The 15713-nt window shown below is 30.8% G+C and overlaps 1 protein-coding gene across 1 annotated transcript; it reads right to left on the bottom strand.

Annotated features, from left to right (window-relative positions):
* Window positions 1-1118: 1118 nt before the first annotated feature.
* On the bottom strand, window positions 1119-15504 carry LOC127730215 (pre-mRNA-splicing factor 38B-like). The gene is made up of 7 exons (XM_052238501.1): window positions 15379-15504; window positions 12944-13133; window positions 11268-11336; window positions 10650-10801; window positions 8932-8992; window positions 6896-7158; window positions 1119-3300 (listed from the first exon to the last, which is right to left on the bottom strand). The coding sequence occupies exons 2-7, from the start codon at window positions 13097-13099 to the stop codon at window positions 2850-2852; spliced, it is 1152 nt and encodes a 383-aa protein (XP_052094461.1). The 5' UTR covers window positions 13100-13133; window positions 15379-15504; the 3' UTR covers window positions 1119-2849.
* Window positions 15505-15713: the final 209 nt, after the last annotated feature.

Below are 15713 nucleotides of genomic sequence, written 5' to 3'. Positions count from 1 at the left end.
TCTCGAAGATTAGATATGATGTAATACAGTGTATATCTATTTTCAAATTATAATCAAATATAATTAATAGTTCCAAATATTTTTTCTTTTCTTTTGTCACAAACTAATATAGATTTGTAACTTATCTATAAAATGTCAACAATTTTTATCTACACAATGTAATGTAATATATACATTAATAAAAATAGATTATTATCTAAATAAAGGATTTCACTTCATAATTTTTTTTATATATATAGCATTCAGAAAATTAGTTTATACAAAATAACATACAAACCTGCCAAAAAATTCTTCAAATAATTTACAAAAGAATGTCTTTTAAAAAATGAGTTATCTCCCTTTGTACAGAAATATGGTTTAACATAGTACTCTAACATTAGATATGGTCCAGAGTTATGGTCCATAACTCTGGACTATATCATCAGACTGGAACAAAATTCGAACTTGATCTATAACTTGTCATGGGAATACTATATACCAAATATCAAATCGATATCTTCAAGAACGAAGAAAAAAAGTGTGGAAAGCTGATTTGCCGGACTGACGGATGGACAGACGGACAGACAGACGGACAGAGTGCAAACCAAAGTCCCCTTCGACTTCGTCGGTAGGGGACTAATAAAATTCTATAACAGTGGAAAGTGTAAGAAATGGATAGTTTTCTACAATTTTTCAAAGATTAAATTTAAATAACTCTGCAATGTCAAACTGCTCAAAGCTTTTTTAAGTTATTATCTGAAAACTGGAATTTTCCCCTTTTATATGAATAAAGTCCCAATACTCCAAAACATAAAATCAGAAGTTTTTAAAATCATAAACAATTAACCAAAGTTTCATGAAAATTGTTCAAAGCATTTTTGAGTTATAGTCAGAAAACTGGAAAATCACCCATTTTTTTTATAAACAAAATTCCACAACTCTGGTAACATAAAATCTAAAATTTGTAAAAATCAAAAGGGAGCTAACATCAATAGATATAATCATTTCACCAAAGTTTCATGAAACTGTTGAGAGCTTTTTTGAGTTATTGTCCAAAGTGTTGACAACAGACGGAAAGATGGTCAAAGGTATACCATAATACTTCCCATAAACTGGTGTATAAAAAGTAAAGATAGATGTATATAAAAATCATTTATTCTGACATTTTAAAACAAGTTTTCTTCACTGTGCACATATCATCATGACTGGTTAAAAATGAAAATGAAATTTTCCCACATTTTCAGTTTTCTAAAAACATTAAAATACTATAAACAATATTGGATGATAGAATAGCTAAAACAATAAAATATTTTTTTTATGACCCAATTGACTATAAGTGGATGAGATATGATCATAATTCGAACTTTCTATAAAGAAAAATTTGTACAATGTAGTAGGCTGTGGCAGGCATACATAAAGTTTTTCTTGACTGTTGGTCTGTGTTTATCAAGTCCACTTCTCAGAAAATAATAACAAATAGACAACCTATTAAAGAGGTATATCAAAGTTGCTTGACAAATGTCATAAACAACAGTAAATGACAGTAAATGACAATTTAAACGATAAAGACCTGAATTTAAACATTTGATTGGCTCCTATCAAAATTCTGCATTTACGTCCAAATGGTTCTTTGAACATGTTGAAGGCAAAGGATCTGAGACTTATGGAAGAATAAGTAAAATATTTCAAGTTTCTCATTGTCTACTTGTCTTCTTCAGTAATGGACATTTACACAATAACAGGCACTTTGAACTAAAACAACACCAATTTACCAGTTTGACATTCTTTTTAATCTGCTACCTTAAACAAAATCGGATAATAGAAAAATCCTATAGTATCTCTAAGAGTCCTTTGCATTAACAAACCAAAGTTAATGCTGGAAGATTAGGGTTTTTTTCTTCATTTCTTTCATTCAAGTAACCTAACTTCTAAAACTGCTTTACCTGAATAATGTATTGTGATTAGTAATAATCAAATTAAGCCAAAGTCCAGTTTCATCAGAAAGACACAACTTCATAAAGTAATTAGAGTATCTATCATTTTTACAGATTATCTTTAAAGAAAAAATCCCTTATACAAAGCAGCCACTAGACTATAAAAAATTTACATGGACTTGCACCTGATGGTTTTTGTAATAACATAAAAGTCAGATATTTATCAGACCTGGTCGATTGGATCATTTATAGTGTTATCTGAAGATATAAGGATGCACAACCATCAGATTACATACATTCAACAAGACATGTTTTATTTCAATGCAGTTAAAAAAAGACAAGATCTATGCATTTAAGAGATCTCATAAAAAGGCTGTATGGAGATGTTTAATTGCAGTTTTCTTCAATCTAATTACTCATTAAATTTTCATGAACAGTATTTCCTATTAAAAGTTATTTTGATCTCAACTACCCATACCTACATGTGTTAGTACAAAAATATCTCAGTAATTAGCTTTAAAAACCCCAATGCAACTTTTTAGGCTCGAGATACAGATCAAATTCTGATGAACAGTTCAACACAGACTTTTCCCAATCTATAATGGACAAGATGTTTATATTATCACAATCCCTTTATGACTTAACTTGTGTTTAACAAAATATTTCAAATGTCCTACTTCATTAAAAAAACATTCACTGACTGACAAAATGATGACCCAAAGACAGTTTTATTTTCTGGTTTTTTTTTGCACTATTTTCACTTAACACAGAGTCACAATTAAAGAACCTGTCAAAGTTAGGCTATATCTTCAAATATTAAATCATGCATCATAATCCAAGGTATATTTTGGAAAGGTTTTACATATCATGATTCAGTCCTGTCTTTTCAAATAATTAAACAACAAATGATAATGATAATGAGGTCTAAATATAATTTCATCTATCATGTTTTCTTTCTGATGAATGTCTTGAATGTTTATCATGTGAACTTTTATGGTGGTGTTTTCTATCAGGAGATCTTGATTTTCTTCTCCTCTCTCTACTCTGTGACCTAGATCTTGATCTTCGACGAATGACAGGAGACCGTGACCTTCTCTCTTTCTCTCTTCTCTGTCTAGCCTTTTCCCTTTCTAGTTCTCTTGCAAAGTCATCAACTTGTGGGCGTCTTGGAGGAGACCTGGGACGATATATTCTGTGAGGTGAACGACGCCGGTATGGTGGAGACCTAGGTCTTCTAGGAGGTGATCTTCTTGGTGATCTACGTCGTGGAGATCTAGATCTAGACCTGGCTTTTGATGAACGTTTTTTAATATGTGGTGATCTAGATCTAGACCTGGCTTTTGAAGGACGTTTAACAGGTGGTGATCCTCTCCTTGTAGGTGGTGGACTGGAAAAAAATATATTAAAGTCAAGCAAAAGCACTGGTGATCAACCCGGCAGCATTTCAATAATTTAACAATGTTAGACTGATTAAGAATGAGATATGAACTGTCCAAAGGGTATTAAAAATGTATAACCTCTTTCTATATAAAGATAAAGTAGTAAGTACAAAGAAATAACATGTAAAACATATAAAAGCAAAACACTTGGAGATCCTTAGCAATATGCAGTTAAACACGTCTATGTACATTTTTGAAATTGTTATATAGTATTTTCAATTTCATATTTTTTCATTTTTGGCAGAACAACTTCTGAATATGACTTCTCTAAGCCATATCCAATTGATATTCATTAGCAACATTCCATTTTCTTTGTTCTTTCTGTGGTGATATTATTGTATTTATCCCTTGAGATGTTTTGGAATAAATTTTCATCATATCTGCAATTTTTTTTAAGTCATTTTAATTTTTTTTATGTCCCTGTCGTCACCGGAGGGAGCATTAAGTGTTACCCTTGTCCATTCGTACCAAAATTGGTTTCTATTTTCTAACTTTAGTTTGCCTCGAATTTGGGTGGTCACACTCCTACCGTTCTGGAGTTATGCCCCTTTATATATGGAATAAAATGCTTCGCTGGGGCGCAGCTTGATACGACCGCAGAGGTCGAACCCTGAACAGTTGGGGCAAGTATGGACACAACATTCAAGCTTGATACAGCTCTGAATTTGGATTGTTATTAAATATTTGACACAGCATAGGTTTCTGACACAGAAAGAATGTGGTCTAAAAACTTGAATTTTTTTAATTTACCTATTATGGTCCAATGTCCAAAATCAAAATACATGGTTAGATTCAGCATATCAAAGAACCCCATATATTCAATTTTTGTTAAAATCAAACAAAGTTTAATTTTGGACCCCAACTTGGACAAACTTGAAAACTGGGCCCATAATCAAAAATCTAAACACATGTTTAGATTCAGCATATCAAAGAACCCCAAGAATTCAATTTTTGCTAAAATCAAACTATGTTTAATTTTGGACCCTTTGGACCTTAATGTAGACCAATTTAAAAAACGGGACTTAAATTAAAAATCTAAATACACGGTTAGATTTGGAATATCAAAGAACCCCAATAATTCAATTTTTGATGAAATCAAACAAAGTTTAATTTTGGACCCTTTTGACCTCAATATGAACCAATTTGATAGCGGGGCCCACAAATAAAAAATCTAAATTCATGGTTAGATTCAGCATATCAAAGAACCCCATATATTCAATTTTTGTTGAAATCAAAAAAAGTTTAATTTTGGACCCAAACTTGGACCAACTTGAAAACTGGGCCCATAATCAAAAATCTAAACACATGTTTAGATTCAGCATATCAAAGAACCCCAAGAATTCAATTTTTGTTAAAATCAAACTAAGTTTAATTTTGGACCCTTTGGACCTCAATGAAGACCAATTTAAAAAAAACGGGACCCAAATTAAAAATCTAAAAACACGGTTAGATTTGGCATATCAAAGAACCCCAATAATTCAATTTTTGATGAAATCAAACAAAGTTTAATTTTGGACCCCAATTTGGACCAACTTGAAAACTGGGCCCATAATCAAAAATCTAAATACATGTTTAGATTCAGCATATCAAAGAACCCCATATATTCAATTTTTGTTGAAATCAAACAAAGTTTAAATACTGGACCCTATCTTGGACCAACTTGAAAACTGGGCCCATTATCAAAAATCTAAACACATGTTTAGATTCAGCATATCAAAGAACCCCAAGAATTCAATTTTTGTAAAAATCAAACTAAGTTTAATTTTGGACCCTTTGGACCTTAATGTAGACCAATTTAAAAAACGACCCAAAATTAAAAATCTAAATACACGGTTAGATTTGGAATATCAAAGAACCCTAATAATTCAATTTTAGATGAAATCAAACAAAGTTTAATTTTGGACCCTTTTGACCTCAATATGAACCAATTTGATAACGGGGTCCACAAATAAAAAATCTAAATACATGGTTAGATTCAGCATATCAAAGAACCCCATATATTCAATTTTTGTTGAAATCAAACAAAATTTAATTTTGGACCCCAATTTGGACCAACTTGAAAACTGGTCCAAAAATCAAAAATCTAAATACATGTTTAGATTCAGCATATCAAAGAACCTCATTTATTCAATTTTTGCTAAAATCAAACAAAGTTTAATTTTGGACCCTTTGGACCTTAATGTAGACCAATTTGAAAACTGGACCCAAAATTAAAAATCTAAATACACTGTTAGATTCGGCATAACAAATAAATAAATGTGATCAAAGATTTTACAAATCTAATGCGCCATACTGTGCAATTAAAGATTACTTCTTGAAATTTTTCAATATTTGAAATTTGAAAAAAAAAAAATATTTGAAGAATAATTCTTTTTAATTTCTGAAATCTGAAATGAGAAAAAATTGACCCCCCACAATTTCTTTTTATCCCCCCCCTTTTTTCCCCAAAAAAATTCTTTCCCTCAAGATATGGTCAAAATCTGAATTCAAATTTCCAATGGAGTTGGCAACCATAATTACCCATTTAAATTTACCATAGTGCTAACTTAATCTATTTTATAATAGAATTAAAAATATAGTGTCAAATCTTTCATATGGATTTTTTTGTAAAAAAAAAGATGCAACATTTGCAGATATTTTTACTGGTCTTCCTTTATAAATATGCATTTCTTTAAACATAATTTAAAAGCAGTGTAAGGGAAGTAACCAAAACGTTGTATTTGGATTACCTCCCTTACACTGTTTTAAATTATCTTTATTGTTCATTAACCATTACTTTATACATAATTTAAAAGCAGTGTAAGGGAGATAATTTCAATGATGTATTTGATTTATCTCCCTTACACTGCTTTAAATTATGTTTTGTACTAAAGTATTTGTCCATTAACCAGGACAACCTTGTTTTTCCCCCTTTTTTGCCCCTAATTCCTAAACGGTTTGAGCCATAACCCCCCAAAGCAAATCCTAACCATCCCTTTGTGGTATGGAAACTTGTAGTATAATTTCAGAGAGATCCATACACCGTTCCACAGTTATTGTCTGGAAACTAGAAAATGCTTATTTTTGGCCCCTTTTTGGCCCCTAATTCCTTAACTGTTGGTACCATAACCCCCAAAATCAATCCCAACCTTCCTTTTGTGGTATTTAACCTTATGGTCAAATTTCAAAAAGATCCATTCACTTAAACTAAAGTTAGAGTGCGAAAACCAATGTGTATTCGGACGACGACGACGACGCCAACGTCATACCAATATACGACCACAAAATTTTTTTGCGGTCGTATAAAAACTGCTGAATTTTCCGCTTCCGTTCTCTAACTTTAGTTTGCTTCAACCAAATGTTATGAAACTTATACACAATGCTTATTACCACAAAACTCAGATCAAGTTCGAATTTGGGTGGTGTCACTTATATCATTCTGGAGTTATGCCTCATTGTAAAGTTATATGCAAGCTGGGGCATCATCTGTGTCCCATGGACACATTCTCAATTTTATTTACAAAATTATTTTTCAGTGACACTTTTTAAAAATTATTGAATTACCTGGGACGTCTCTGAGCATGTTTTTCAGCTTCTCCAAATGATAATTCACCATCAGGTATATGTTTAGGGGATCCTTTCCTTGAACTGTGTTCTTCTTCCTCCTGTTTGGGTGGGTTTTCCTTTATTTTCTCCATTATACTTTTCTGAACAGGCACAGGAATTCTGGGAAATAGAGTACTGTACCATTCTAGTTTAACTAGACATTGTCGTACCATATGACCAATGGTTATTTTATGTCCGCCTCCAGCCTTAACATCAATTTCCTGTAAAAGACATTGATATGGTCAATACCAGAAAAACATAACAAGTACCTTGGGTTTTGCTCTAGCTACCTGTGGTAAGAATTGAAAGTAAACCAAGCCCTGTATACATTCAATTTCAACAAAACATTTTTTTCCAAAACAGATACTTCCATGAACTCACTGAAAACCATCTTCAATAAATTTCATACTTCAAATTATCACTAAGTGATCATTTTGTTTCCGCCACAAAAGATAATGTTCTAGCTGGTTCCATTGTTTAGCAGTGAGTCAAGGGAACACAAATGGATGTTGGTACTTATTGTCATGAAGCAACATTTTTTAGTTACGGAGAACAAAGCAAAAAAACGTAATTTTATACTTGTTTGAGGATATCTAGCAAAATTATATTCACCTGAAAATTGATTCATAAACAATTTTAGTTTACTACCAATGTTTGATGTTGGTATATTAACACAAATATTCCCTACATTTTTCACTGTTTTGCTGTTAGCTCCAGGTTTTTAACGATATTCTTTTTAGTTTTAGCAATGAGACGTGTGTTGTCAAAATATCACATTATTTGTTATCGACAAATTATGTTCTGTCTTGTTTGTTTGCTTTAAATAGTTGTTTATAACTTACTTTTTTTTTGTTAGAGATAAACATATCATTTAATGCATCATTTATGTACCAGTATATGAACTTTATGAAAAAAAATTAAAATCAATCAACCAAATGAAACTATTACTATACTGTACAAGTTCTAAAAAGATATATATATAAATAACTGTTTTTGGGCTCATATTATAACCTCTAGTTGAGGTCCAGCAGCCTTTCTCTGTCAGAGCTAACCACTTGTTGGCAACTAGAGCAACTCCCCTGAAAACACACTATAATACATTCTACAAAAGAAAAAGTTCTTTTAATATTAAGATAATTGTTAAACCCACTTCACAAACTTTAAAGAGAAAGTTTTAGCCAAATTCATAAGTTTCTTATTTTAACCAGCTGCTAAATATTAGATTGCTTTTATATGATTTTTTCAAAATATTTCAAAATATTCTGTGGCATACATGAAAATTAGTATAGAGTACAATTTCATGGAAATGTCTTGAACACCGTGATACATTATACATACATAATGCATAATTAAATGGCTTTTTTTACTTTTACAGATATTGTTATTAGATGTTATTTCCTTGACCATTCTCCCTATCCCAACTAAAAAAAATGTAATTTAAGTCAAGGATACTGTAATAAAATTCTGAATACATATAAATTTAATCTCAATTTGAATTTTTTTAAACTATATCCACTTCCTCCCAAAATAACCTTGACAATAGAGTAACTCCCTCCACTCCCCCTTTCCCAAAGGAAGAAAAAACTTAAAGTTACAGTATACTCACCACTAAATAATGCTGGACTCTGACATTCCATTTTTATGTTTGTGTGTGTGATTTTAGTGTATGAATGTTAACCTGCAGTTCATTTTGGACTTATATAACTAAATTTCACAAATATTTGTAATTAAGTGAACTGCAAGTAATTGCCTAGTACATTTGTACCTCTGTTTAAAATTACATTTAATTGATCTACGTTTTCACTTTTTTTTTCATCTTCAGTATACCACATTTGTACTCTACAATTTCCCAACACATTGTAATTTTTTAAATACTACATAGAATCACATTCTTAAACAAAACTCTATAAATATTTGTACAACAGAATTGATTTTAGAACTGCAGGATTTTCTTATTGAATGTCTGACATTTTTGTTGGTGTGTTTTGACTCACCTCTTCATCATCTAAATAATCCTCAAACCAATCCCATAGTTCTTTGGGATCTTGTGTATACCTGAGAATAGATTTATAAACTTATTAATGATACTCTTCTTCAATGCTATATCATTGGAATCTCAAAATCAAATTTTTATTCCATATCTACCAGACTTCTGTTTAAAAAGTTTTATTTCTCTTTCTGTACAGTACTGCAGGTAAACATGTATAAATTATATTCATTAATTTCAAAATATACATTTAATTTTGAAAATAAATAACTTATCCTAAGTTAGAGATACCCAAGTACTGTTGACTAAGAATGTAATGCAAACACTTTTAAAGGATGTTCAATATACAGTAAAAAATCTCACAATTTTATGTAAATTATAAATTTTTATTACTGTAAACAGGGAAATTTTCCAGCAGTTTTATTTTCGCTTTATTCGCGGTAAGAGTTGCAACGCGAAAATAAAACGATTGCGAATATTTCAAGGAAATCCAGACACAAACAGGAAGACCATACATGATCGTTTGTCAATAGGATATGTAGATTACTAATTGAAAAGATCGGTTTTAAAGACGACATATTTATACCGCAAATTATAACTTTGCTTTTAAAGAAAAGATAATGTTTATCTCATGTAGCAAAAGGACATTACAGATATTGCTGAATAATCAACTATTGTTGCATTTATGTAAATGACACCTGTCAATTATTTTTAAAATGATTATCTTTTATATCTGTTGCACAGATCAATTAGATCAAAAGATTTACTAATTACCAGTAATTCTGTCAGCATTTAATTCACTCTTAATTAGGTCATATCTCACTGTTTATCGTGAATGTGTTTTTAAAAGCAAACATAATATTTGAAGCAGGCTAATATATTTAAATCTGAACAGACAAAAAGGATTTCTGATTGGTTTTATCTATTGATTTAAATACATGTATTAAAACTGTACATTATCCAAATCATTTCTAAAAAAAATTATGTAGGACACCGATACATCGCGAATTCTAAACGGCGCGAATCTAGGTTTTGTCGGAAAATCACGAAAAAAAGATGGCGCGAAAATTCCAAGATTACAGTACTTCATGGTATTAATGCCTTAATTTGGATGTTTGTCAGGAATCAACAATAGTTGCTTGCATTAATTTCCCCATTTTATAGTACAGGTCCATGTGTTTGATGTGTGCTATGAAAAAGAACCTTTTACCAAAAATTTCAGTCAGGTCTTTTAGTGGCTTATTGTCAGGCAAAATTTATGCTTTAAACCAATATTTACTTTTTCCACCAGAGTTGAAATTATGTCAAACTTTACATTCGAATAACTATCCTGAACCTGCCAGTAAGTTGTGTATAGCATGGAGAATCTATGACAATAAAATCCTAGCTCTGCATATTGAAAGCAAAATCTGAAATTCTAGGGCAAGAATTTGGCTATCTTTGCCTGGTGTGCTGATCCCCAATAAAGGAATAGGCCCTAATCTTTTCATTTCAAGTCTTTAGGCCTATACGGCTTCCTGCAAAGTTTGGGACATGCAAACTCTACATAAGTCACATGTATTGGAGAGAGAAAATTGTTATCCTTATTAATAATTGCTGTCATGCATTAAGCCACCGCATTTCTGTATTTTTTTACTCAAAAATGAATTCTTACCATTTGTATAATATTCTTGGAGACCCTTGGATTTTATATAAGACATTGCGTTTGTAGCCGATCTTACTTACCGTATGTACATAAACCCAAGACCTCTAATATAAGGTGAATCTGAGTGTGCTATCAATCCATTGACTTGTTTTCTGGTTAGTCTCAGGGTGAATAATTTGTATAATAAACAATAAGCACTAGAAACAATTCCTCCTGCTCCAACTCCCCTGACCTAAACATACAACAGAAAATACAATGTATATAATTTCTTTTTTTGTACAAATTTTTCACTTTTACAGTCTTTTTCTCAAAATCGAAGCTTGAATGGTCATTCCTGTGGAATTTGCAATTCCTGCAGAATTTGCAATTTTGAATCATTTCAATTTTAAACCGTTGCATGCAGCAAATCAATTTACTTATTTCATGTCAGGGCCTTTTGAAGCCGACTATACATTTATGGTGTTTTCTCATTGTTTAAGGCGAAACAAATTTGCGGAAATAAATTTTATTAATTGTTCTGCTAGAGTAAAAATTGCACTTTATGGTTTCTTTTCTTTGCTACAATATTCTATTTCTTGTTATACTAGGAAAAATAGTTTATTTTTGAAATATAAAATTAAACATATTGATTTGCTAACTTTTTTTAACTCAGTAAGCAGCAATATCATGTTCCCTTATTTAATTATCTAAACACATACCCCACCACACATGCCTGTTTGTCCTGCAGTTTTCCTGCTGCCCTTCTCCCATGGTTCTAAATGATCAACCTGAAAACAATAAATTTCTTTAATATTATACATAAATGGAGTTGTGGGGTGAATACTATCACCACAAATTACAAGGCAAATTTTCTTAATAACATTAACGCTACCAAATATACTGCACCAGATGCGCAATTTGACAATAAATGTCTCTTCAGAGATGCTCGAGGCCAAACTATATCAAAGTCCAAAATCTATTCCAAAAAATGAAGAGCTTATAAAACAAAAAGAGTAAAAGTATAGCCAAAGCAGGGCAAGGAATCACTGTACATACATGTATTATCAAATCCTTAAATCAAAGACATACATTGTGTCCAAATTACAAGACTGTGTGTCAGACAACCTCTAAAATTACATTTATCTGGTTTAAAATACATACTGTTTGACTAACAATATAATTAACAACAGTTTTGCAATCATTTCTTTAGTCAAGATATTTCTTTGATAACATGCAAGAGCCTGTCTAGCGGGCCAAATTTTGCCTTGCATGTCAGAAGGCCAGATAGATTTCAAGAACTATCACATCATCCTTTCTTACAAAGTCACCTTTACTATGGATAAACTCATCCCAGGTGGTATTGATGGTGGTATAAATATATTACATATTTGGATATGAGGTCTGCAAAGTCTATGACTGGAATAAATTTGTAAGACAGGGAAACTGTGCATTTATAGAGTACTTATACTTGAATTTTACTTATTTCACAAAATATCACAGATAAAATCTTTTCTTGCAATTAAACTGTCACTTTCAGTGACTTTCAGCTAGTAAAGTAGTTTGTTTAGGAGAAACAAATAGAGAACAAAGTGAATCAGTTTGTTTTTATGACATGAGAACAAGTCTTAAAATGAAGACATTCAAAATGCAACATATATGTACATTAAACTAGTGAGAGACTCAACAGATTATAAAAGTGGTTTTTAGCACTGAAGCTAAAGATTCAAGATTGCTTTCATGCAATGTGAACTTAAATTAAACATTGAATTTCAATGGAACACATTTAGAAAATATTTTTAATTTAAGTTATCTTCCTTTGTCTATAAATGTAGTTGAATTTTACCATCTATTTTTTTAAGAACAGATCAATAAGATTCATATGCCATGCACAACTTGTAATTGCTGATAAAATAATTTTAATTCTTGACAAAAGTTTATAGGTATATGCATCAGCATTATTTTATAACTTTAGTATTTGAGTAATATTATTAATCATTGATTGACATGGTCATGGCCGTGATAAAAAAAAATTCACCCAACTGCACTAAAGTTGATTGATATATACTGAGTAAAAAAAGTTAAGCAACAAACTATTTTAATTTAATATTTCATATTTCAAAAACAAACAATACTTCTATTCATAACAATAAACCATAAGGTGCATTTTTTACTCAACAAAAGCTTGGTTATAAAGGATTTTAACTTTGGAAATTTATTATTTAAATTTTTTAGTTAAAATATATGTTGCTGAACTTGCTTTACTCACTATAGCTATCAAGCCAGTTATATACAGGTTTTGTCGGCATTGTCTGCAATCTTTACCAAAAGAAGTTGAGTTATTCATGCATGTCAATATTGACAGACAAGTGCAATATATACTACAGCATATACTTACTCTATAATATATTTCGTCTATAACTTCATGGTACGTCTTCAGTTCATATAAATTTACTTTAAAGTAAGGTGATGACTGTATGTTAGTTAAAATTAATGGATTTAAATTCATTGTCTTTTCATTACCCCATATTGGTAATGGGTTGTTTGGTGCCATAATCACTGATTGTTAACTCTGCAAATCAGGTCATCTAAAAAGATAAAACAAAATGTGCACGAACTAACATTCAAAGAACTTGAAAATTTTAATTTAAACTATCTTCATGATCTTGGCCAGCACTGAACATATCAAAACTGTGTTGATCAAATTCAAAATAAATTGTAATCTAAACTTGTTGAATTGGTCATCTGCAAAAATATTTGTTTACTGATTTTCTTTCTGTTTCAATCATATACACAAGTTCAAGGCATCAGTTTAGAATAAGTTACATTTATCATGTCAAATATATAAAATCCAGGGGTTAGATTGACATAAAGCAAAAAGAGAAATGTCTGCAGGAAGAGGCACAAAAAATAGGTGAGGAGTCTTGGGAGTGCTTAAGACAATCAGCATGCTAAGCATGCTTAGGGCATGATTTGATTAGGAAATGACAGATCATGAAATTTGTGGTTTCAAAAAAGAAGAAATCTAAACAATAGACACATACAAATGTTATGTAGGCATCAGCTTCTAAGATCTTGTCCAGCAATTTTGTTGATATCAATCATGATATCTTTGTGAATTTGTAACAAATGTTTTTTGCTTTATCAGCAAACAAGAACTGAAATCATATAATTTATAATAATTTATTATTGAAGTCTCAATTATAAAAGAGAACAAGTAAATGACATCAAATTTAGATTAATTTTAAACTTATGCTATAAAATGATATCTTGGCTCAACGGATACAACATTTAACAATTTGATGCATCATTGGACTCACAGGTTTGAAAATAATGAGTCCAGGCCTCATGTACTAGCCTTAGTAATAACCATGTTTATAGTTAGTTTCTGTCACAAGGGTTTTTTCCCTTGTATTACCCACGGTAAAATTTAACCATAATTTGGCATAAAGCAGAAATTCAAATTATTTCTGTTCCTTGGTTTCTTTCTGTCCATTTAAACATTCAATGCCAGAAGTTTATACTGATGAGCATAATCTGTGTCAATACATATTTTGATTCAGATAATGCTAGACCAGCAAGCAGCTCCAGTGTTGTAAGAAATAAGGAAATGACAGAAAAATAACAATAACTTTAAGAGCTGAAAATTCACACTTTCTATGTACGTCAAGTAGGGAGGCGTCAGTTTTCTTAATTTCTATCACGAAGTGCGGCATTAGATGTGAGAATGCACCAATCTCAAAGTTCGTCTGCCATAGAAGGTAACAAAACATCCCCCTCCCCCACATGTCAATTGTCATTGCACATATCATTAGGTCAATCGCCACAAAAATGAGACCAGTCAGCGGAGTTAAACTCCTTAAATTGAAATTAATGCATCAACTACATGTCCTTAATATTAATGAGCAAACATCAAAGCTGGAGATGAAATTAGCAAAAACAACATGCAAATTTCATTTAAAGAATTTAAAAAAAAAATCTTGAAGATTTATCAAGAAATGCACTTTGGACACACACAATTAATGTTTATACATTATGAAGAAAATAACATATATATTAATTTGTTATTCCAGTATATCAAATGACAGATTACTATGCTGGCAGGTTGGTCCTTTCATTGAACAATATGTTAATGTAATGAATGGAATACCAGACAATTGAAATTAACAGAATTGTGTGTATATGTGAATTGAGGTACATGTAATATCCACCTATTAAATGGCTATTCCAGACTATATAGAAATCTATTAAATATTAAAAAGAATGCTTTGTAAAGTTACAAAATTAGACACTGCTACCATTTAAATCATTCTCAATTATTTAATTTCAATCCTGTAAAAATGCTGGTGTAAACATGGCCATTTTTTACATTTTTTTAGTCTGGTAAGTCTGTTCCCTTAACTTATGTTAAAAAAAGGAACAGACATTCTGACAAATGAAATAAGTTATCAGACTTAGGTGTAGCCTGTATATAATTTCATTCTTTTAAACATGAACCTAAGTCTAAGATTGAATATATTTAATTGCAATAAAATGATCAAAGGATTGATACTGCAGAATCGATCTTTTTCATCTAACAAAGCCGATCTATAAGTAATTTCACTTTTGGTTTGTCTACGTCAAGGATTTGTAGAGTGAGACTATACAAATCCTTGGTCTACATGTACAAAATGTATGCATAAAGGTCCTATTGATAATTTGATTGTTAGAAATTTTGACACAGTTGCAAGTTCGATTTGATTTGAACATCATTAGAGTATCGAGGAGACTTTCTGAAATTGTTTTGTTTTAAAATAATAAGATGAGACAAAGGACTTTTTGATTGGGCAATACCTATGAAATGTTTGAGGTATAAACTCTCCACAAAGTAACGAGTCAGTTATAAATTTTCACGCTTGTTCGTCGTATTCTGTGGATAAACAGGAAACGATTAAAAAGCGCCATCTGAATCAATCTTGAATAAAGGATAGATTATATACACACGATCCATCTCGTTGTCCTTTTTGTGTTTAATATTGTAAAAACAAAGTGATTAATATTGTAAAAATAAAGTGAGAGTAATCTAATGAAAACATTACTTATAAACTTTTACCATGGCGATTCAAAATGATTGTTGACCGACAATTTGTATAATAATTGAAACGCTAAATAAGATAGTTTTGAATCCT

This window comes from Mytilus californianus, unplaced genomic scaffold, assembly GCF_021869535.1.
Source record: "Mytilus californianus isolate M0D057914Y unplaced genomic scaffold, xbMytCali1.0.p SCAF_2, whole genome shotgun sequence".
Classification (NCBI taxonomy): Eukaryota; Metazoa; Mollusca; class Bivalvia; order Mytilida; family Mytilidae; genus Mytilus; species Mytilus californianus.
Note: the sequence above shows the minus strand (reverse complement) of the source record. Positions and strands in the feature narration are given on the sequence as shown.

What these genes read in the sequence shown, in the direction of transcription:
- LOC127730215 (XM_052238501.1), bottom strand. Translation starts at nt 13,099, where the DNA reads ATGGCACCAAACAACCCATTACCAATATGGGGTAATGAAAAGACAATG. An exon ending in AAACAGGCATGTGTGGTGGG is followed by an intron (nt 10,802 to 11,267) that starts GTATGTGTTTAG and finishes TTGTATGTTTAG; the next exon opens with GTCAGGGGAGTTGGAGCAGG. An exon ending in ATTATTTAGATGATGAAGAG is followed by an intron (nt 7,159 to 8,931) that starts GTGAGTCAAAAC and finishes TGTCTTTTACAG; the next exon opens with GAAATTGATGTTAAGGCTGG.